We start from the raw sequence: 22487 nt of genomic DNA, 5'->3' as shown, positions 1-22487 counted from the left end.
TTTTTCAACAGGACAATGACCCAAAACACACCTCCAGGCAGTAAGGGCTTTTTGACCAAGAAGGAGAGTGATGGAGTATGCATCACATGACCTGGTCTCCACAATCACCCGACCTCAACCCAATTGAGATGGTTTGGGATGAGTTGAACCGCAGAGTGAAGGAAAAGCAGCCAACATGTGCTCAGCATGCGTGGGAACTCCTTCAAGACTGTTGGAAAAGCATTCCTCATGAAGCTGGTTGAGAGAATGCCGAGAGTTGTGAAAAGCTGACATCCAGGCAAAGGGTGGCTACTTTGAAGAATATAAAATATATTTTGATTTGTTTAACACTTTGTTTGGTTACTACATGATTCCATATGTGTTATTTCATAGTTTTGATGTCTTCACTATTATTCTACAATGCAGAAAATAGTCAAAATAAAGAAAACCCCTTGAATAAGTAGGTGTGTCCAAACTTTTGATTGGTACTGTACATCATGAGTACGACCACCAAGTAAAGGGATAAAAACCGTGATGTTGTAAAGCAACACTGACCTGACACAGTATCGCCGACCAGGCTGCTCTCATCAGTCGTGGCCCCCTGCAGTGTGACCTGGGTATGACAGGAGTCCTGGTCACCCTCCAGCAGTACCTCCTCAATGTTAGACACCTTACAGCTGATCCCACAGCCTGGCACCGACTGGAAGTCCTTACAGGAACCCAGAACATCTGTCTCCAGCTCCTGATATACATACGGACAGGCGCTCGCTCACACTAGTTATTTATTTCATTATATTGAGTCCTTACTTCACTAGGTAAGTTGACTGTGAACATTCATTCTCATTTATATCAACGACCTGGAGAATAATTCCAGGGTAAAGTGGATAGAATGACCTTGTCTGTGTTTATACAGCGGCTAAAGCACAGATACCTGGTAGATATCAATGAAATACCCTCACCTCTTTGCAGTGCTTGGCCACAGCCATCCCCAGTGGGTGTTCACTGCTGGCCTCCGCTGTGCCCACCAGTGCCAGGACCTTACGCAGGGGCAGCCGTGCCCTCTCCCACAGCACCAACACCCTGGTCACCCGCGGGACACCGTTAGTGATGGTGCCCGTCTTATCAAACATCACTGCACCGATCTGAATGGGAGGAAAGGAGGAAGCGGACAACACTGTCATTTTCTGTCTGTGTTACTGCTGGTAGCTTTAGCTGTGGCTTTTAGGGTTAGAGCAGTGGGAAATGCCTGTCATACATGTACAGCTTCACACTAAGTCACCATAACCGACTCTACCCTGTACCCGGCCCACAATACAGTTTGGAAAACACTGGACGTTTACAGGAAGTATGTTTCGGTTGGGAGGTAGTAACTAGAGGTGCATTGCCTTGTGGGCCATCTCCAGCGGTTCCCCTCCCTTGATGAGGATGCCGTTCTGGGCTCCGACCCCCGTGCCCACCATGACAGCTGTCGGGGTCGCCAGGCCCAGAGAGCAGGGGCAGGCGATGGATAGGACTGTGATGGAGGCCTGGAAGGCGAAGCGGACAATAACATCGGTCTTGGGGATGTTCTCATCGTAACCCTGTGAGGATGAAACACACAAACACACAAACACACACAAACAATATGATTCAGAACTAGTCTTTTCATTCAGAAAGTACATCAATGCCATAAGGCTTTGTTCTGAGTTTGATAAGCTCTTGTGGTTACTCACAGGAAAGTACTCCTTCACAACATGGAAGTTGACAAAGCCGATCACCAGCCAGACCAGCAGTGTTAGCACTGAGGCAATGACTATGAAGGGTACAAAGTAGCCACTCAGTCTGTCTGCAAACTGCTGGATGGGGGCCTGGTCGAACAAGAGATGTTTCAGATACTTACTCAGTAACTGATTATAATGTAACTTACACAGGTAATTGTAGCCTACAATCAAAGACGTCCCGTCTTGACCTTGGCCATAAAGTGTTTTGTTTACCTTGGATGTCTGTGCCTCCTCCACTAGTTTGACTATCTGACAGAGGGTGGTGTCTGCTCCTACGTGGGTGGCCTGCACCAGTAGAGATCCGTGGGCGTTGATGGAGCCAGCTATCACTGAACTGCCGGGCTTCTTACTCACAGGCATGGGCTCACCTGACCACAGAGAGAACATTGACCACCCCATCAACCATGGTAGACCACCAAAGAACCACAATGACTACCAGCAACCACCGATACAGACTACTAAATGACCACAATGACTACCAGCAACCACCGATACAGACTACTAAATGACCACAATGACTACCAGCAACCACCGATACAGACTACTAAATGACCACAATGACAGCGATCGTCGTTAGCGGTGAATAGAGTAATGCTACCTATATTTTCAATGCATTTCTCCACACTAGGTGTGTCATGAAGTGGTATTTTGCTACTATTAAATAAAAAAGGTGCATTTACATGCCTTTACCCTTCACTACAACACAGTCAATCACCAATAGACCACAAAAGGACCATAATGACAGTAAACCACTATGGCCCATTGGCTCCCCAACAAAACGGTTCTTACCTGTGATGAGGGACTCATCTGCCATGGAGCTTCCCTCGATCACCTTCCCGTCCACGGGGAACTTTCCCCCAGGCACCACCTTCACTATGTCTCCTCTCTGGACCAGCTCCACCGACACCTGCTCCTCACTGACACACACAGCACAGACACACACACGCACGTACACACACACGCACGTACACACACACCACAGACACACACACGCACGTACGCACACACGCACGTACGCACAAAGCACAGACACAGTACTGATTTATTGTGGTGAAATATTCTCAGAATAGTTTATGGATACATCTATAAACAGATTGTAAAGAAATCATGGCTATGGCAGGTTTGATTATATGAGGCCAATATAAAAATAAACATCACATAAAATAAACATATTTTTCCACAAGCGTTCACTGTGGGAAAATGAACCTGGGTTTAGGTTCACCTGAGGATGGAGTGGTCAGGACCTAACGTGACCACAGTGGCATCAGTAGCCTGCAGTGACATCAGCTTGGCCAGTGCTTCAGATGTCTTGCTCTGCAGAACAGGAACAGGAAACACAGAGACAATGACATGAGTGGGTGTTGATTAAACCTGGGAATTACCTGCCGACCTCAGCATAAGTCTTCAGCCTGTAGTCTGGTGATTGCTTTCCCACACTGACACCATAATAACACAATCATATGACCATAAATGCCACAAAAACTGATCAGATATGACCTAGAATAACCCCCTGGTGATCCACCATCCATAAAGCTGAGAGCAACAGAAGTACTTCCAACCAAAAGGACTTTAGCTGTGGTCCAGGTAAAGGAAAGTGGAATGCAACCCGCATAACTAATCGTAGGAGAAACACTAGAATTGAGTAGAGTAGAATAGAGTAGAGTAGACAGAGTAGAGTAGAATAGAGTAGAATGGAATAGAGTAGAAAATAATAGAGTAGAATGGAATAGAGCAGAGTAGAGTAGAATACAATTGAGTAGAGTAGAACAGAGTAGAATAGAATGGAATAGAGTAGAATATAATAGAATGGAATAGAGTAGAGTGTAATGGAATAGATTACAGTAGAATATAGTACAGTAGAACAGAGTAGAGTAGAAAAGAGTAGAATGGAATAGAGTAGAATATAATAGAATGGAATAGAGTAGAGTATAATGGAATATAGTACAGTAGAGTAGAATGGAATAAAGTACAGTAGAGTAGAATGGAATAGAGTACAGTAGAGTAAAAATAATAGAGTAGAATGGAATAGAGGTCAGTAGAATGGAATAGAATAGAGTATAATGGAATAGAGTACAGTAGTGTAGAATGGAATAGAGTACAATAGAGTAGAAAATAATAGAGTAGACTGGAATAGAATAGAGTAGAATACAATTGAGTAGAATATAATAGAATGGAATAGAGTAGAATATAGCATAATAGAATAGAGTAGAGTAGAATAGAGTAGGGTAGAAAAGCCTTACCTTTGCTATGTGCTCCAGCCACCGGCCCAGGGCGATGAAGACGAAGAGCATGGGCGGGGTGTCAAAGAAGGTAACAGGGCTCTGATTGGCTCTCTCTGCCATCGCCACAATGAGGACCACAACTGAGTAGATGTAGGCGATGGAGGTTGCCAGGACGATGAGGACGTCCATGTTAGCCGTGCGGTGTCTCAACGAGCGGTACGCCTGGATGTAGAAATAACGACCCCCGAAGATCTGATGGAGGAGTAGGATGTGGGGGAGGGAAAGAGGAGGAGAGAGAGAGCAAGAACAGAGAGAGATTGAGAAAGAGAGGTATGAAGAGAGAGAGCAAGAGACCGAGAGATTGAAAAAGAGAGGTATGAAGAGAGAGAGAAATGTGACTTACAGTTATTATATAATGGACTACGACATACAGTAGATAAGCAGTATCAGGGCTTGGTAGGGTCCTATAGTATCTGGGGGTCACAGACACATCTACAGTACTGAGACTGAGCCAGTAGCAGGGCTAGGTAGGGTCTTATTATACCTGGACAGGTGTACAGAGCAGGAAGAAGGCCAGGTTGAGGAGGGAGAGGCCTGGGAGAAGGTTCTGCTCCTCGGGCATAGAGCCACCGTGTTCCCCGTGCTGACTGTCCATCACCATCATGTAGATCATCAAGCCCATGACTGGCACCCCAAACACCAGACTGAACAGGAACGAGTTCTTCCACCTGGAACACACACACACACAGGACGCATGCAGAGAGGAGAGTGTGTTAAAACAATTCAAGGTTGATCCAAAAACATGTATCTCAAGTCAAAATCGACAGACGACCAAAACAGATACTTACTGTTGAATCTCTTCCCCATGATCCAGGTTGTTCCCAAAGCCTTCAGCTTTCATTAGAGACGCCCCAAAGCCCAGCCCCTAGAACAGACAGAGTTACTACAGATGTAAATATGGGTAAGAATATGTACCAACACTGTAATTGCACAATGTGAATATATAGGTGATCAAAACAATTACAAGATGTTGGTGATGGAAAAACAAATGTAGCAACCAAATTTAAAGAGACATGACAGCAAAGTCAACTTATAGCTAGCTACCTCAATCATTCTGATGATGTCACGAGCTCCAAGCACTTCTGGGTCAAACTTGATCTGGGCTTTATTGGTTGCCAGTGCAACTGAGGCTTCTAGAATCCCTTTGGTCCTGGTGAGTTTGGACTCAATGTTATGGACACATGACGCACATGTCATCCCAGTTACCTACACATGAGATGAGCAAAACTAATTTAAACTTAATGCAGCTGTACCAGACAACACGTTGGCCCAATGTAGTACTGCACTAAACATCAAAGAAAATGTATTTAGCCAAGCATAGAAATGTATTTAGCCAAGCATAGAAATGTATTTAGCCAAGCATAGAAATGTATTTAGCCAAGCATAGAAATGTATTTCTTCTTTCTCCATGTTCTTTCAGCCAATGAGACGACTCACAGAGAGGTCCAGTTTCCCATCCATAACAGCATTGTCCTCTATCAGTGTGGCACCGAAGCCTAGACCCTCTATGAGCTGTGTTATCCGCTTGGCATCAACAATACCAGGGTCATACTTCACCTCCGCCTTACCAGCCATGAGGGCAACCAGCACTGAGATGACACCTGGAACACACAATGTTGTGCAGTTAACCCCTAACCAGGGAAAGTGGCATCACCACAAAATACTTGTTTATCCTCATGATAGAAACTGTACTGCCAGGTCAAGCGTTCTGCTTAGTGACTCTATGGGAAATGACAGTGACCTAAAGGATAACATCACCCACCTCTGTGTTTGACTAAGTTCTTCTCAATGTTGGCCACACAGGAGGCACAGGTCATGCCTGTCACACGGATGAAGCACTTCTGAACCTTCCCCTCCTCACCAGCAGTGGCCATCTTGGCAGAGCCAGAGCTACCGTTAATGGAAGCCTTGGTAGAGCCAAAGCTACTGTGAGCCATTCTAGGGGAGTGGGGGGAAAGGGGAGTCTTTTGTCTTTGAAGGGGAGGGGTTAGTAGAGTTTCTGCAGAACCAGATTCTTCAGGAGAAAAGAACACAACATACACTGCTCAAAAAAATAAAGGGAACACTAAAATAACACATCCTAGATCTGAATGAATGAAATATTCTTATGAAATACTTTTTTCTTTACATAGTTGAATGTGCTGACAACAAAATCACACAAAAATTATCAATGGAAATCAAATTTATCAACCCATGGAGGTCTGGATTTGGAGTCACACTCAAAATTAAAGTGGAAAACCACACTACAGGCTGATACAACTTTGATGTAATGTCGTTAAAACAAGTCAAAATGAGGCTCAGTAGTGTGTGTGGCCTCCGCGTGCCTGTATGACCTCCCTACAATGCCTGGGCATGCTCCTGATGAGGTGGAGGATGGTCTCCTGAGGGATCTCCTCCCAGACGTGGACTAAAGCATCAGCCAACTCCTGGACAGTCTGTGGTGCAACGTGGCGTTGGTGGATGGAGCGAGACATGATGTCCCAGATGTGCTCAATTGGATTCAGGTCTGGGGAACGGGCGGGCCAGTCCATAGCATCAATACCTTCCTCTTGCAGGAACTGCTGACACACTCCAGCCACATGAGGTCTAGCATTGTCTTGCATTAGGAGGAACCCAGGGCCAACCGCACCAGCATATGGTCTCACAAGGGTGCTAAAAGGGTGCTAAATACTACTGGTATAATAGTGCTAAATACGGCTGCTAGAATCCTGACTAGAACCAAAAAATTTGATCATATTACTCCAGTGCTAGCCTCTCTACACTGGCTTCCTGTCAAAGCAAGGGCTGATTTCAAGGTTTTACTGCTAACCTACAAAGCATTACATGGGCTTGCTCCTACCCATCTCTCTGATTTGGTCCTGCCGTACATACCTACACGTACGCTACGGTCACAAGACGCAGGCCTCCTAATTGTCCCTAGAATTTCTAAGCAAACAGCTGGAGGCAGGGCTTTCTCCTATAGAGCTCCATTTTTATGGAACGGTCTGCCTACCCATGTCAGAGACGCAAACTCGGTCTCAACCTTTAAGTCTTTACTGAAGACTCATCTCTTCAGTGGGTCATATGATTGAGTGTAGTCTGGCCCAGGAGTGGGAAGGTGAACGGAAAGGCTCTGGAGCAACGAACCACCCTTGCTGTCTCTGCCTGGCCGGTTCCCCTCTTTCCACTGGGATTCTCTGCCTCTAACCCTATTACAGGGGCTGAGTCACTGGCTTACTGGGGCTCTCTCATGCCGTCCCTGGAGGGGGTGCTTCACCTGAGTGGGTTGATTCACTGTTGTGGTCATCCTGTCTGGGTTGGCGCCCCCCCCTTGGGTTGTGCCGTGGCGGAGATCTTTGTGGGCTATACTCAGCCTTGTCTCAGGATGGTAAGTTGGTGGTTGAAGATATCCCTCTAGTGGTGTGGGGGCTGTGCTTTGGCAAAGTGGGTGGGGTTATATACTTCCTGTTTGGCCCTGTCCGGGGGTGTCCTCGGATGGGGCCACAGTGTCTCCTGACCCCTCCTGTCTCAGCCTCCAGTATTTATGCTGCAGTAGTTTATGTGTCGGGGGGCTGGGGTCAGTTTGTTATATCTGGAGTACTTCTCCTGTCCTATTCGCTGTCCTGTGTGAATCTAAGTGTGCGTTCTCTAATTCTCTCCTTCTCTCTTTCTTTCTCTCTCTCGGAGGACCTGAGCCCTAGGACCATGCCCCAGGACTACCTGACATGATGACTCCTTGCTGTCCCCAGTCCACCTGGCCATGCTGCTGCTCCAGTTTCAACTGACCTGAGCCCTAGCACCATGCCCCAGGACTACCTGACATGATGACTCCTTGCTGTCCCCAGTCCACCTGGCCATGCTGCTGCTCCAGTTTCAACTGTTCTGCCTTACTATTATTCGACCATGCTGGTCATTTATGAACATTTGAACATCTTGGCCATGTTCTGTTATAATCTCCACCTGGCACAGCCAGAAGAGGACTGGCCACCCCACATAGCCTGGTTCCTCTCTAGGTTTCTTCCTAGGTTTTGGCCTTTCTAGGGAGTTTTTCCTAGCCACCGTGCTTCTACACCTGCATTGCTTGCTGTTTGGGGTTTTAGGCTGGGTTTCTGTACAGCACTTTGAGATATCAGCTGATGTACGAAGGGCTATATAAATACATTTGATTTGATTTGATTTGAAGGGGTCTGAGGATCTAATCTCGGTACCTAATGGCAGTCAGGCTACCTCTGGTGAGGACATGGAGGGCTGTGCGGCCCCCCAAAGAAATGCCACCCCACACCATGATTGACCCACCGCCAAACCGGTCATGCTGGAGGATGTTGCTGGCAGCAGAACGTTCTCCACGGCGTCTCCAGACTCTGTCACGTCTGCCACATGCTCAGTGTGAACCTGCTTTCATCTGTGAAGAGCACAGGGCGCCAGTGGTGAATTTGCCAATCTTGGTGTTCTCTGGCAAATGCCAAACGTCCTGCACGGTGTTGGGCTGTAAGCACAACCCCCACCTGTGGACGTCAGGCCCTCATACCACCCTCATGGAGTCTGTTTCTGACCGTTTGAGCAGACACATGCACATTTGTGGCCTGCTGGAGGTCATTTTGCAGGGCTCTGGCAGTGCTCCTCCTGCTCCTCCTTGCACAAAGGTGGAGGTAGCGGTCCTGCTGCTGGGTTGTTGCCCTCATACGGCCTCCTCCACGTCTTCTGATGTACTGGCCTGTCTCCTGGTAGCACCTCCATGCTCTGAACACTACGCTGACAGACACAGCAAACCTTCTTGCCACATCTCGCATTGATGTGCCATTCTGGATGAGCTGCACTACCTGAGCCACTTGTGTGGGTTGTAGACTCCGTCTCATGCTACCACTAGAGTGAAAGCACCGCCAGCATTCAAAAGTGACCAAAACATCAGCCAGGAAGCATAGGAACTGAGATGTGGTCTGTGGTCACCACCTGCAGAACCACTCCTTTATTGGGGGTGTCTTGCTAATTGCCTATAATTTCCACCTGTTGTCTATTCCATTTGCACAACAGCATGTGACATGTATTGTCAATCAGTGTTGCTTCCTAAGTGGACAGTTTGATTTCACAGAAGTGTGATTGACTTGGAGTTACATTGTGTTGTTTAAGTGTTCCCTTTATTTTTTTGAGCAGTGTATTAACAAGACCGTTGGTTGGATGGGTTATGCATGGATGGAGAGAGAGTGCTTTCAGTGTAAGGGGGGGTGACATAAAAGAACCAAACCGGTTCATAATCCGTTTATAAGCTTGTTTTACTGGCCCCAAGTCTGGGTAATTCAAGAGCACTTGATGCCACACTAGAAAGCACACTTGTCTCGTTTCCAAGGAGATCTGTGCGCAAATGCTGCCTACTCTCCACCAATAGCAAGGCTGGATGGAAATAGAATGCTTTGAACAGCATTGTCCATTGAAAGCAGTATTACTGTATGCCCACTGCTGTGAGACTGCCAATTTGGTGAGTTTGGAATGTTGAAGTAATCCATTTCTCTGCATTCTGTACAACAATGTACCTACTCAGTTGAGCCCCCCTCCCCATATTACATGAATGAAATGTCTGATTAGAAAAGTGTAGTTGTAATTTTTGTTCAATTTCTAAGGTGAAATAAACATATTAAGCATACCTATGAGTGAAGCATCAAATCCCATGTCTTCAATGGCTGCCCTTAGTTCCTCTGGCTGAGTCAGACTGGGGTCAAAGGTGACGGTCCCCTGTTCCTCCTTTAATGACACCACTATAGAACACACCCCAGTCATCTCAGAGATCTTGCCCTCTATGGACTGGACACATGAATTACAGGTCATCCCTACAATCCCAATGACAGACGTCCGAGTCAGTGAATCCAAGATGGAGGATGACACAGGTGTCTCCCCTTGACCACAATCTATACTTGTGTCTTTGTTCGTAAGAGTCGCACCAAATCCCATGTTCTCAATCTGTTCCTTTACCTCCTCAGATGTCACTGTGTGGGGCTGAAATTGTACTACTGCTTCTTGATCGCTCAGAGACACCTTGATGTGCAGAACCCCAGGCAGAGTCCCTATCCGTCCCTCGATGGAGCGCACACAGGACTGGCATGTCATTCCCTTCACCCTGATCCTCGTCAGGGACTCTGTGGCCTCCGTCTCCCCGGTCTTAGTCACCTCTTCCCCAGCCACGTCCACAACGCCGTAGCCCATGGCCTGGATCTCCAGAGATAACTCCCTGGTAGAGATAGATGATGCGTTATAGTCCACCTGAGCCAGGCCACTGGCCACAGAGAAGTTGACAGACACCACTCCCTTCAGGCTAGCGACGTGGCTCTCGATGGCCTGTATGGAGGACTTGGGGGTGAGGCCAGAGAGCTGGAAAACAGCCCGGGAGAGGGCCTTAGATTGGGGGTAGAGCTCACTCTGACTCCCAGGCTCGTAGGCCAGGTTCTCATAGGTCCGCTTCTGGGAACACCAGGCCTCACAGGGACACATCTTCTCCTTAAGAGAGGGTCAGAGAGGTAGAGGACGAGAGCAAGAGAGAGAGAAAAGATTGAGATGCACATACTTGATCATGTCAGTTATATGTAGGCTCAGTGTTTTCAGAAGTCGAAGCAGCAACGTTTTTTATAGCCCTTTAAATACTGGATGCCATAAAAAGCTGATTGCAATCAGCTCCTTGAAATCTTGAGTTAGATTTGTTCACCCCTTAAAAAGGCTTGAAGCAGAGGACAAGTTAGGTCACCACTGCTTCACAATGAATTCTCCAGTGTCAACATCGTTAGTGGCCCACTCTGGGAATGTACAGTACTTCTGGTCATCCACTGTATGAGGATGGAGCACACAGACCAGAGACTGCTGGTGTAAAACAAAGGTGTTGAAAGACCCATGGATTACTAGAAGCTCCAGGCCCACGTGACCATAAGTAACCCTGCTCACAAGGTAACAATGTGACTCTGCTTAGAGTCAACGCTCATCTGGATCTGACACCCAGAGGAGGAGAGGAGAGGCCAGGGAGCATTCGGTGCATTGGCAGTCATTGTGAACACCACCAATGCCATTTTTTAATATGGTAAAACTGCAGGCTACCATACAATAAGAAATAACACCACCTCACCTGATCAATATGAACTCCTGACCTTGTGTCACATGTGGGCAATACATTTTTACAATATTTGTTTCATTACTGTATATTAGCCTACATTACTGTATATTAGCCTACAGTACTGTATATTAGCCTACAGTACTGTATATTAGCTTACATTACTGTATATTAGCTTACATTACTGTATATTAGCCTACATTACTGTATATTAGCCTACATTACTGTATATTAGCCTACATTACTGTATATTAGCCTACATTACTGTATATTAGCCTACATTACTGTATATTAGCCTACAGTACTGTATATTAGCCTACAGTACTGTATATTAGCTTACATTACTGTATATTAGCTTACATTACTGTATATTAGCCTACATTACTGTATATTAGCCTACATTACTGTATATTAGCCTACATTACTGTATATTAGCCTACATTACTGTATATTAGCCTACATTACTGTATATTAGCCTACATTACTGTATATTAGCCTACAGTACTGTATATTAGCCTACAGTACTGTATATTAGCCTACAGTACTGTATATTAGCTTACATTACTGTATATTAGCTTACATTACTGTATATTAGCCTACATTACTGTATATTAGCCTACATTACTGTATGTCCTATGAGGAAAGCCACAGCTCACACTGTCTGTTAAACAAATACTAAGATACTCCATGTTTGTTGATGGGAATGTCAACGGAGAGAGAGCTTTCTATGTACAGTAGTAACCTCAAACCAACGGGTCAAGGGATAGATGTGATATGAACACGCAACATGGTCTGACTTTCGTGGCTCAAAACAATTTTTTCACAGATTTCAAATACATCAATTCAGAATGTATAAATAAATTCAGAATTTTTGTGAGCAGTATAACGCCATACCTGTATATCTAAAATGGGAATATACATTTAAATGTAAACAGTTAAACACTAACTGACCGGTTTCTTCTTACCTTTAGATCAGCCTGATTTGCTACCCTCCCATGGTCTGCGGTTTGTCCGTCTGGTACAGCTGTCCTAACAGCGCAAGGCGACTGACATTCAACCATACAAACCTCAACCTGTCCCACGACTGACGGCTTCGAAACATATTTAGTAAGGCTACTGATCGGATTTTGCGAAAACATGGTCACTTCTCTGTGGTTCTTTATTTGTTTCTCACAACACCCAGAGAGGGCAAAAGTTCGTGGTTCACGTTTCTATTAGGCAACACGCCACTATAATGTCAGAGAGCGCAGAGTGCAGAGCTGTGCACATGATTGAAGTCCAGTCGCACTGCTTGCGGTTACCTCTACCTCTGGCAATGCCTTTCTTTTGCGCCCAGCTCTTAGACAAATCGAATTTCATTCGTCACATGCTTCATAAACAACAGGTGTAGACTAACTGTGATATTATTACTTACGGACCCTTCCCAACAATGCAGAGAGAAATAAAACATATAAATAACGGTCAATTAATAACACGTAATAATACAAGTAAAAAAGCAGTGGGCACTTGAATGATCGTAACAATTCACAGCACAGCTGTGGAACCCCCACAGTAACACGGAAACCCATAACAGTGTTTCACTAGGCACTTAGTTTGGTGATTGTGTTACTGTATTGTAGTGCAGATACAGCGTGTATTGTAGATCATTTACCTGGCTAGAAGAGGACGCGCGCAAAGCCCCTCCCGTTGCACTTTATACTGGAAACGAGTGCAACAATGTAGCAAACTCGGTGCTGTGTCATGTATTAGCTACAAACATGCATATATAATCCTACACTCACACCTTCAGCATAGCCTAGCCTAAACCTACTCTGTGAATTCAAAATAACCTTTTCATAATGGTAAATGCATAAAAATAACTTGTCGTTATTTTTCAATTACACTAATACATACAGTTGTTTAATTGTCATACTTTAATGTTTTACATTTTTTTAAATAAGTTAATTGCAGAAGCAGATAATATGAATATGTCTGCGATATGAGTATGACATACTTTTCAACAACAATGTCACACATAATATATATTGAATAAAGGCTCTATGAAGGATATGAATGAATGTCTCGACAACCCATATGCTTGAAGTTGTCTCAAATATAGCACAACTGTCTATTGTCTATTGACCCAAGCCATTGATCAGAGTATAGAGATTTTCTGAATTCAGTAGTAGTCTGAAGCCTGATAATAACATGAACATGTTAACACATAGAGCTAACACTGTATCCAGATTACTCACATAGTTCAGGTAATTCCTCATCCACTTAGTGGGCCATGTGGATCCATACATGGTAAACTTCCAGTTGGATCAGGGGCTTTCTGCAGTCTTCTTCAGAGAACGGATCTGAAGGCAAGACAACAATGGACAACTCCAGTCCGAACAGGATGAGCCACATGACACAAGTCACAGTTATCCAATTTTGTCTGTAATGGATGATGTCAACTCTAAACTATCACATCACTGGAATGCTGGAGTGCTTGACTTCATGGAAAGAGAAAGCTATAGTATAAACCAATAGAGTTTGATAGAGTGTGATTATAAAAGTCCACATAGTCATAGTTAGGGGGGTGTAGGTTTACCTTGGCAGCTTTTGGTGACAGTTATTAGATATTGGTGACTATGGCCTGGCTGACAATAATGGATTCATTGTGGCAGGCATTGGTGCTATTCAATCTATATTGACATATCAACAAACATTGCTCAACCCAGTGCAACCAGCTTCAATAAAATGCAATACTCTTCAATGAAACAAATCTAGGTTACATTTCCCAATATATCCCAATTTTAGATGACCAATAAGCCAATAATAGGTGAATTCTCATGACTTCCATGGCAGTTGTTTAAAATGTGGATTAATTCCAAGCCAACCAAGAATATAGAAGACTCAGAGGTCACAGACCTTGACGAGCAGCTCACATTCACCCTAACATTCTCCTCCGAGCCATGCATCAGTGATTTGAACAGATCCTCGGGTTTATAGGCCACACAATGAAGCCTTTGACTGACTGCTACTGAATGCCCCTTCAATTCCAAATATAAACCTGCAAGTAAAGGCTGGAGAGTTGTGGGAGAGATATAGGATGGATCTTTTTGGGATTGTATCACTTATGTTGGTTACACGGAACTAAGTATTTCTGTTTTCATACTTCCATGGACCCACATGATGTATTTTTTCTGCAGTCCCATCACAATACAATTTATCTTAGATTATAGACATTTGTTTTTTCTGGCGCTTTCTTTTTGAATGTTTTTTTTCTTCTTAAACAAACAGCCTACCTATTAGAACCACGCAAGCGTTCTATCACATTCTAATGAGTATTTCATCACTTTCTTTCTGGTTGATTTTATTTTGAAACGTCAATTAAACCGGAAGTTCTCGTATACACGTGGTCTGAAGCAGAACATATACAAGTAACAAAACATTGGAGTTAGCTAGCTAACTTTCTCGGGAGTTTTGTGAAATGGACTCAGCTGGTGCTATCGATTAAGTATAAGACAGTCATCTTGACCCGAAATATAAAGTAAACCAAGGACATTACAATGTTTGGATGTTTGGTTGCTGGTAGATTGGTAAGTATGGAACTTGCTAACGGCAGCAAGCTAACTTGGGACTGAAATGACAGCTAACTACACATTTGGTATGAAGGAACAATGTGTTATTGTATTCCCGTATACCCATTGATTATTGAACAATATAGCTAGTTATACATGCTCTATGATATGAGCTTAACAGAGACAGAGGTTTTGTGTACATTGTTTAGCTTGTACAACTTTTCTTACCGTAGTTAGCTAGTATCATAACCCAATTGTACTCAAATGTTTGTTGTTTTGGGGTGTCATTCTAAACAGAAAATGTATAGCTTCAAAGTATGTTTCCTACTACCATGACAGGTCCATGGACTTGCAAGCATGGCTGTCTATGAATGTAAGAGTCCCAAAAGAGATGCATCATGATGTCCCTACCAGAGGCAGGTGGGAGGAGCTATGTGGACAAGCTCATTGTAATGTGTAATGGCTGGAATGGAATTCGTGGAACGGTATCAAACATATGGAAACCAAGTTTGACTCCGTTCCATTCCATCCATTGAGTCCATCCTCCTACAGATCCTCCCACCAGCCTCCACTGGTCCCTACCTACCCCAATTATCAGTTTACCAAAAAAACAGCAGGGTCAAACTGCTGAAATACAGAAACAGATTGTGCCTTTAATTAAATGAAAAGTACCTCTTGAAATAACTCCAGCTCAAGTAGGAGTCACAATTGTCTTTTAGGTCCAGACTGACGCCCAGCAGGTTGCTGGTGACAAGTTTGTCTTCAACCTACCAGACTATGAGAATGTGAACCATGTAGTGGTGTTCATGTTGGGCACAGTGCCTTTCCCTGCGGGGATGGGTGGAGCCGTCTACTTCTCCTTCCCGGACCCTGTCGGTGGGCAGGTCTGGCAGCTCCTGGGTTTTATCACCAACGACAAACCAAGTGCCATCTTTAAAATATCTCAATTAAAACCAGGTGAGTATCATTCAAATGTATTTAATAAAGCCCTTCTTTCATTAGTAGTTGTCACAAGGTGTTTTTTCAGTATGTGTGTTTTAGTGCTGTAGTGGTAAAACAATAGGTGGGTAAACTGTGATTGCCAGTTGTGGTGGGGAAAAAAGAACCCTTCCTCTTCTTTCAATGCATTTTTTTTGCAAAAGGTGGGTAAATTGTTGAGCAAAAGTTACACACCATTGGTGTTTCTGCTGTCTTCCTATAGGTGAGGGTGGAGAGCATCCATTTGGAGTTATGACAGTACCTCGGCTTGCCTCCGTGGCCCAAGTTGGTGTGTCTATTGAGCCTTTGGAGCAGCTGGTCCAGCAGACGCCTGTATCAGGTGCCACTGTGTGCGCTGTCGACTCCTTTATGCAGGTTAGAACATTATGGGTGCTTTGCAGTGCACATAATCAGTGAAAGTAACCTTCCTTTGATAATATGTATACGAGTCAATACTCAAGCTGCTTGGTTTGATTGCTGTGTACCAGCAACACGGGTGTATTTAGTGCCTATGGAAAGTCTACACCCCCTTCAACTTTTTTCACCTTGCTTTTAAAGTGATAGATTTCATTGTATTTTTTCGTAATTGAGCTACCCAAAATACTGTCAGTGAAAATAAAATTCTAGACGTGTTTTTTTTTTTTTTTTTTTTACACAACTAAACTATAGTTGTTGCATATGTATTCACCCCATTTTTTAGGCAAGCCTAAATTAGTCCAGAAGTCAAATTTGGTTTAACATATCACATAAGTTATATGGACTCACACGGTTTACATTGTTTTTAATGACTACACCTTCCTCTGTCCCTCATACATATATCTGTAAGGTCCCTCAGTCATGCATTTAATTTCAAGCACAGATTAAACTACAAAGACCAAGTAGCTTTTTCGAAAGCCTCAAAGGGCAGTGATTGGGAGATGGATAACAATAACAAATTAGACATTGAATATCTCTTTAAACATGATCAAGTTAATTATGCTGTGGATGATGTATTAAACCAGGTAATCCCAAACTGGGGTACGTACTGGGGTACACCAAATACTGGGGTACACCAAATAAAAATGTGATTTCACATTTTTAAAAACAGTCCATTTATATTTTCCAACAGGGCTATACATTTGGGTGAGTTTTTTTCTCTTACCTGAGTAGCCTCTCTTCACTGCCAAAAATAATATTAAACCATCTAGTGTTCAGTGAAATAACAACACTGTCAAATACAGGCAACCAAGTCAAATAATTAACATTAGTCTCTCGCGGGAATTCCACTAACGGTCCGTATGTAGCCAAACATAGCTGCTCATTCCGTTTGCTCGAAAATTGATAAATGGTCAAATTGTCCATAGACACATACCAGCTCTACTGGTAGTACTGTTACTACCAGCTCTACTGGTAGTACTGTTACTACCAGCTCTACTGGTAGTACTGTTACTACCAGCTCTACTGGTAGTACTGTTACTACCAGCAGTACTACACCTGCACCTGTCAACAAGTTGGTCTGCTTCCACGAGCACATCCAAAGCTAGCATCAGTAATTCTACATTTGTTGTTAGCCCAGCTAGAATGGATGTGAATCTGATGCAGCCGAAGAGCTACTGCCCCCTTACCCGGGAAAGCACCGAACAGACAGGGACATTGGACCATCGAAGAGGCGCAAATATGAGAACTACATTGATTTGGGGTTCACTTATTGGGAGTAGTGCCTTTCCTCAGCCACAGTGTGTTATATGTGCAAAAGTAAACCTTCACTCTTGCGCAGACATTAGACAACAGACAGACAACAGATAGAGTGCCTTGCGAAAGTATTCGGCCCCCTTGAACTTTGCGACCTTTTGCCACATTTCAGGCTTCAAACATAAAGATATAAAACTGTATTTTTTTTGTGAAGAATCAACAACAAGTGGGACACAATCATGAAGTGGAACGACATTTATTGGATATTTCAAACTTTTTTTAACAAATCAAAAACGGAAAAATTGGGCGTGCAAAATTATTCAGCCCCTTTACTTTCAGTGCAGCAAACTCTCTCCAGAAGTTCAGTGAGGATCTCTGAATGATCCAATGTTGACCTAAATGACTAATGATGATAAATACAATCCACCTTTGTGTAATCAAGTCTCCGTATAAATGCACCTGCACTGTGATCGTCTCAGAGGTCCGTTAAAAGCGCAGAGAGCATCATGAAGAACAAGGAACACACCAGGCAGGTCCGAGATACTGTTGTGAAGAAGTTTAAAGCCGGATTTGGATACAAAAAGATTTCCCAAGCTTTAAACATCCCAAGGAGCACTGTGCAAGCGATAATATTGAAATGGAAGGAGTATCAGACCACTGCAAATCTACCAAGACCTGGCCGTCCCTCTAAACTTCAGCTCATACAAGGAGAAGACTTATCAGAGATGCAGCCAAGAGGCCCATGATCACTCTGGATGAACTGCAGAGATCTACAGCTGAGGTGGGAGACTCTGTCCATAGGACAACAATCAGTCGTATATTGCACAAATCTGGCCTTTATGGAAGAGTGGCAAGAAGAAAGCCATTTCTTAAAGATATCCATAAAAAGTGTCGTTTAAAGTTTGCCACAAGCCACCTGGGAGACACACCAAACATGTGGAAGAAGGTGCTCTGGTCAGATGAAACCAAAATTGAACTTTTTGGCAACAATGCAAAACGTTATGTTTGGCGTAAAAGCAACACAGCTCATCACCCTGAACACACCATCCCCACTGTCAAACATGGTGGTGGCAGCATCATGGTTTGGGCCTGCTTTTCTTCAGCAGGGACAGGGAAGATGGATGGAGCCAAATACAGGACCATTCTGGAAGAAAACCTGATGGAGTCTGCAAAAGACCTGAGACTGGGACGGAGATTTGTCTTCCAACAAGACAATGATCCAAAACATAAAGCAAAATCTACAATGGAATGGTTCAAAAATAAACATATCCAGGTGTTAGAATGGACAAGTCAAAGTCCAGACCTGAATCCAATCGAGAATCTGTGGAAAGAACTGAAAACTGCTGTTCACAAATGCTCTCCATCCAACCTCACTGAGCTCGAGCTGTTTTGCAAGGAGGAATGGGAAAAAATGTCAGTCTCTCGATGTGCAAAACTGATAGAGACATACCCCAAGCGACTTACAGCTGTAATCGCAGCAAAAGATGGCGCTACAAAGGATTAACTTAAGGGGGCTGAATAATTTTACACGCCCAATTTTTCAGTTTTTGATTTGTTAAAAAAGTTTGAAATATCCTATAAATGTCGTTCCACTTCATGATTGTGTCCCACTTGTTGTTGATTCTTCACAAAAAAATACAGTTTTATATCTTTATGTTTGAAGCCTGAAATGTGGCAAAAGGTCGCAAAGTTCAAGGGGGCCGAATACTTTCGCAAGGCACTGTACCATTAATAAGGGGCCAGAAGCGTCTTATATGGTGAGCTACCGAGTGGCTAGGACAGGCAAGCCCCATACTATTGTGGACGACTTAATTCTTCCTGCTGCCGCAGATATGACTGGAACAATGCTGGGGGAAAAGGCCCAAAAAACTATACAGACAATATCTTCATCAAACAACACTTTCACGGCGCATCAGTGACATGGCAGGAGATGTTTTGAAACAATTACTGCTTCACATACAAGCCAGTGAATTCTATGCATTACAGCTGGATGAGTCAACAGACGTGGCGGGCCTGGCACATGTCCGTTATATTTATGGGGGGTCAATTAAGGAAGACATCCTCTTCTGGAAACCAGGAGAGGATATTTTTAAAGTACTGGACAGCTTTGTGACATCATATGGACTTTGGTGGTCAAGATGTGTTGGTATCTGTACTGATGGCGCAAAAGCCATGACAGGGAGACATAGTGGAGTGGTAACGCGTGTGCAAGCAGTTGCTCCCGATGCCACTTGGGTACACTGCAGCATCCACCGAGAGGCTCTTGCTGCCAAGGGAATGCCTGACAGCTTGAAAGACGTTTTGGACACCACAGTAACAATGGTTAACTTTGTTAAAGCAAGGCCCCTGGACTCTTGTATTTTCTGCACCTTGCAATGATATGGGCAGCGATCATGTAAAGCTTTTACAACATACAGAAGTGCACTGGTTATCAAGGGGCAAAGTATTGACACTTTTTTAAATTGAGAGACAAGCTTAGTTATTTTCTGACCATAATTTTCACTTGTCTGACTGCTAGCATGATGACGAGTTTGTCACACGACTGACCTATCTGGGTGATTTAAATCCTCGCCTGAATGATCTGAATCTAGGATTATAGGGACTCTCCGCAACTATATTCTATGTGCGGGACAAGATTGAGGCTGTGATATTAAGAAGTTGGATCTCTTCTCTGTCTGCATTAACATGGACAACACACAGGTCTTTCCATCATTGTATGATTTGTGTGAAAATGAACTCAAGCTTCCGGACAATGTCAAATGTGATATAGCGAAGCACCTGAGTGAGTTGGATGTGCAATTACCCAGGTACTTTCCCCGAAATGGATGATATAACGAATCCAGTTGTTTGTATCTTTCATGCCCTGCCTCCAGTTCACTTACCGATATCTGAACAAGAGAGCCTCAAGGATATTGCATTCAAGTGGTTCAGTGAAAATGTTATCAGAAGCCACTGCCAGATTTCTGGATTGGGCTGTGCTCAGAGTATCCTGCCTTGGCAAATCGCACTGTTAAGACTCTGATGCCCTTTGCAACCACGTACCTATGTGAGAGTGGATTCTCGGACCTCACTAGCATAAACTAAATACTGGCACAGACTATGCGTGGAAAATGATTTAAGACAAACTCTCTCCAATACAACCCAACATTGAAGAGTTATGTCCATCCTTTCAAGCACATCCTTCTCAGTAACCTGTGGTGAGTTATTCACAATTTGATATGTAAGATGGTTAAATAAAGAGCAAAATTATATTATTTGTACCCTGGTCCTATAAGAGCTCTTTGTCACTTCCCACGAGCTGGGTTGTGACAACTCACACTCATTCTTATGTTTAATAAATGTATTGTATAGTGTGTGTGTGGCAGGCTTACAATGATGACAAAAAACATTTGAGAGCACGCTGACCCTGGTGCTAGAGGGGGTACGCAGCTGGAGGTTGAATGTTTGAAGGGGTACGGGACTATTAAACGTTTGGGAACCACTGTATTAAACCACCCAGATACATCAAAGATGCAGTCGTCCTTCTGAACTGAGCTGCAGGACAGGAAGGAAACTGCTCAGTGACTTCACAATGAGGCCATTTCTGATTTTAAAACCACTACAGAGTTCAATGGCTGTGATGGGAGAGAACTGAGGATGGATCAACAACATTGTAGTGACCCCATGACCTAAATTAGAGTTAAAAGAATACAAATACACAGAAGATTCAAAAACATACATATGTATGCGACAAAGCACTAAAGTAATACTGAGAGAAAAAAAAACACAACAAAGGAAGACACTTTTTGGCAAATCTGATACATCACTGAGTAGCTGCCTCATCTTCAAGCATGGTGGTGGCTGCATCATGGAATGATTGACATCAGCAAAGACTGGGGAGTATTTCAGGACGAAAAGAAACAGGATGGAGCTAAGCACAGGCAAAATCCTACAGGAAAACATGCTTCAGTCTGCATTATACCAGACACTGGGAGAGGAATTCACATTTCAGCAGGACAACCTGCAACACAAGGCCAAATCTACACTGGAGTTTCTTACCAAGAAGACTGTGAATGTTCCTGAGTGGCCAAGTTACAGTTGACTTAAATCTGCGAGACAATCTATGGCAAGACTTACTGTCTAGAAATGGTCCCAAACACCTTGACAGAGCTTGAATTTTGAAAATGAGAAAATATTGCACAATACAGGTGTACAAAGCTCAGACTTACCCAAGAAGACTCATAGCTGTAATCGCTGCGAAGGTGTTTCTAACAAATGATGGTATATTGGCACTTATTTTTCATGTATCTTTAACACTTTAACACAAAATGGGAAGAAATCCAAGGGGGGGGGTAGACTTTCTACAGGCACACTAGCATTGTGTTCAATTGTATTAGGTTGCACAAACAGTCAGTGGGCAGAACAGTTGGTCATTGACGGGGTATTTGAGACCATATCTAAAGGATCGTATTGAGACTTCTCAAACATGGGTCTATTGTAGACCCACTTCCTCTCTGCTTACCTCGTGTCAAAATACATCCCCACAAGTTATTCCTTTTTTGTCCACATATGGCACATGTGCAGGACTTTTATTTTGATGTTGCTAAGAGCACCTACACACTCAGCTGACCAACTCAACTCTCTCTCCTCAGTTCACTCAGAAGATGCTGGACAGTTTGTATAATTTCTCCTCGTCTTTTGCCGTGTCCCAGTCGCAGATGACTCCAAACCCCTCAGAAATGTTCATCCCTGCCAGTTCCATCCTCAAATGGTAAAATGATTCCCTGTTAGTCCTATTCAAAGTCACACCATTTAAACAGCTGCTTGAATTAACCCAATCAATTATTTTCAATTTGCCTGACCCATGTTTGTGGAACCTGTGGTTATTGGGCTGGCTACAAGGAAACTAACATTTGAGGAATTTCTCAATCAGTCAGTTAAGCATGGACGCTGCATAAGCATAAAGTCATGTGCTCCTCTGATCTTTCTCCCCAGGTATGAGAACTTCCAGAGGCGCATGGCTCAAAACCCTAATTTCTGGAAGACTTGAGTTGTCTCGACGATACCAGTGTTAAAAACCATGATAAAGGGGCATGGACAGAGAAGACCAAAGTCTTCATTTCTGCTCCAGAATGTCCAGGAACGGTCCTCCACAGAAGACGAAAAGATCGTTTTATAGCAACAATTACATGTTTTGTCAAATATTAAACGTTTCTTAAAATTC

General features: G+C 43.7%; 2 protein-coding genes across 4 annotated transcripts in view; one reads left to right on the top strand and one right to left on the bottom strand.

Moving 5' to 3' along the window:
* The window catches only part of atp7b (ATPase copper transporting beta), a 23857-nt gene extending 8463 nt beyond the window's left edge, over nucleotides 1–15394 (bottom strand). Inside the window, exons 1-16 of one of the 3 annotated variants that reach the window (XM_042319374.1) lie at nucleotides 15308–15394; nucleotides 13322–13426; nucleotides 9640–10486; nucleotides 5784–6035; nucleotides 5459–5622; nucleotides 5066–5227; nucleotides 4810–4886; nucleotides 4506–4689; nucleotides 3980–4213; nucleotides 2962–3053; nucleotides 2529–2656; nucleotides 1953–2107; nucleotides 1692–1826; nucleotides 1365–1559; nucleotides 939–1121; nucleotides 535–721 (exon numbers count right to left, since the gene is read on the bottom strand). In XM_042319374.1, coding sequence (XP_042175308.1) covers nucleotides 535–721; nucleotides 939–1121; nucleotides 1365–1559; nucleotides 1692–1826; nucleotides 1953–2107; nucleotides 2529–2656; nucleotides 2962–3053; nucleotides 3980–4213; nucleotides 4506–4689; nucleotides 4810–4886; nucleotides 5066–5227; nucleotides 5459–5622; nucleotides 5784–6035; nucleotides 9640–10486; nucleotides 13322–13372 — 3046 coding nt within the window. In that variant the 5' untranslated portion in view covers nucleotides 13373–13426; nucleotides 15308–15394. Of the gene's footprint in view, nucleotides 1–534; nucleotides 722–938; nucleotides 1122–1364; nucleotides 1560–1691; nucleotides 1827–1952; nucleotides 2108–2528; nucleotides 2657–2961; nucleotides 3054–3979; nucleotides 4214–4505; nucleotides 4690–4809; nucleotides 4887–5065; nucleotides 5228–5458; nucleotides 5623–5783; nucleotides 6036–9639; nucleotides 10487–12052; nucleotides 12422–13321; nucleotides 13427–14863; nucleotides 14990–15307 lie in introns of those variants that run through there. The other 2 variants (XM_042319373.1, XM_042319372.1) reach the window with 2 other exon arrangements.
* Nucleotides 14449–22487, top strand: hikeshi (heat shock protein nuclear import factor hikeshi). The gene is made up of 5 exons (XM_042319377.1): nucleotides 14449–14653; nucleotides 15355–15592; nucleotides 15837–15988; nucleotides 21916–22034; nucleotides 22259–22487. Exons 1-5 carry the CDS (start codon nucleotides 14624–14626, stop codon nucleotides 22311–22313), a joined length of 594 nt encoding a protein of 197 aa, XP_042175311.1. The 5' UTR covers nucleotides 14449–14623; the 3' UTR covers nucleotides 22314–22487.

This window comes from Oncorhynchus tshawytscha, unplaced genomic scaffold (genome assembly GCF_018296145.1).
Source record: "Oncorhynchus tshawytscha isolate Ot180627B unplaced genomic scaffold, Otsh_v2.0 Un_scaffold_4246_pilon_pilon, whole genome shotgun sequence".
In the NCBI taxonomy this organism is placed as follows: domain Eukaryota; kingdom Metazoa; phylum Chordata; class Actinopteri; order Salmoniformes; family Salmonidae; genus Oncorhynchus; species Oncorhynchus tshawytscha.
Note: the sequence above shows the minus strand (reverse complement) of the source record. Positions and strands in the feature narration are given on the sequence as shown.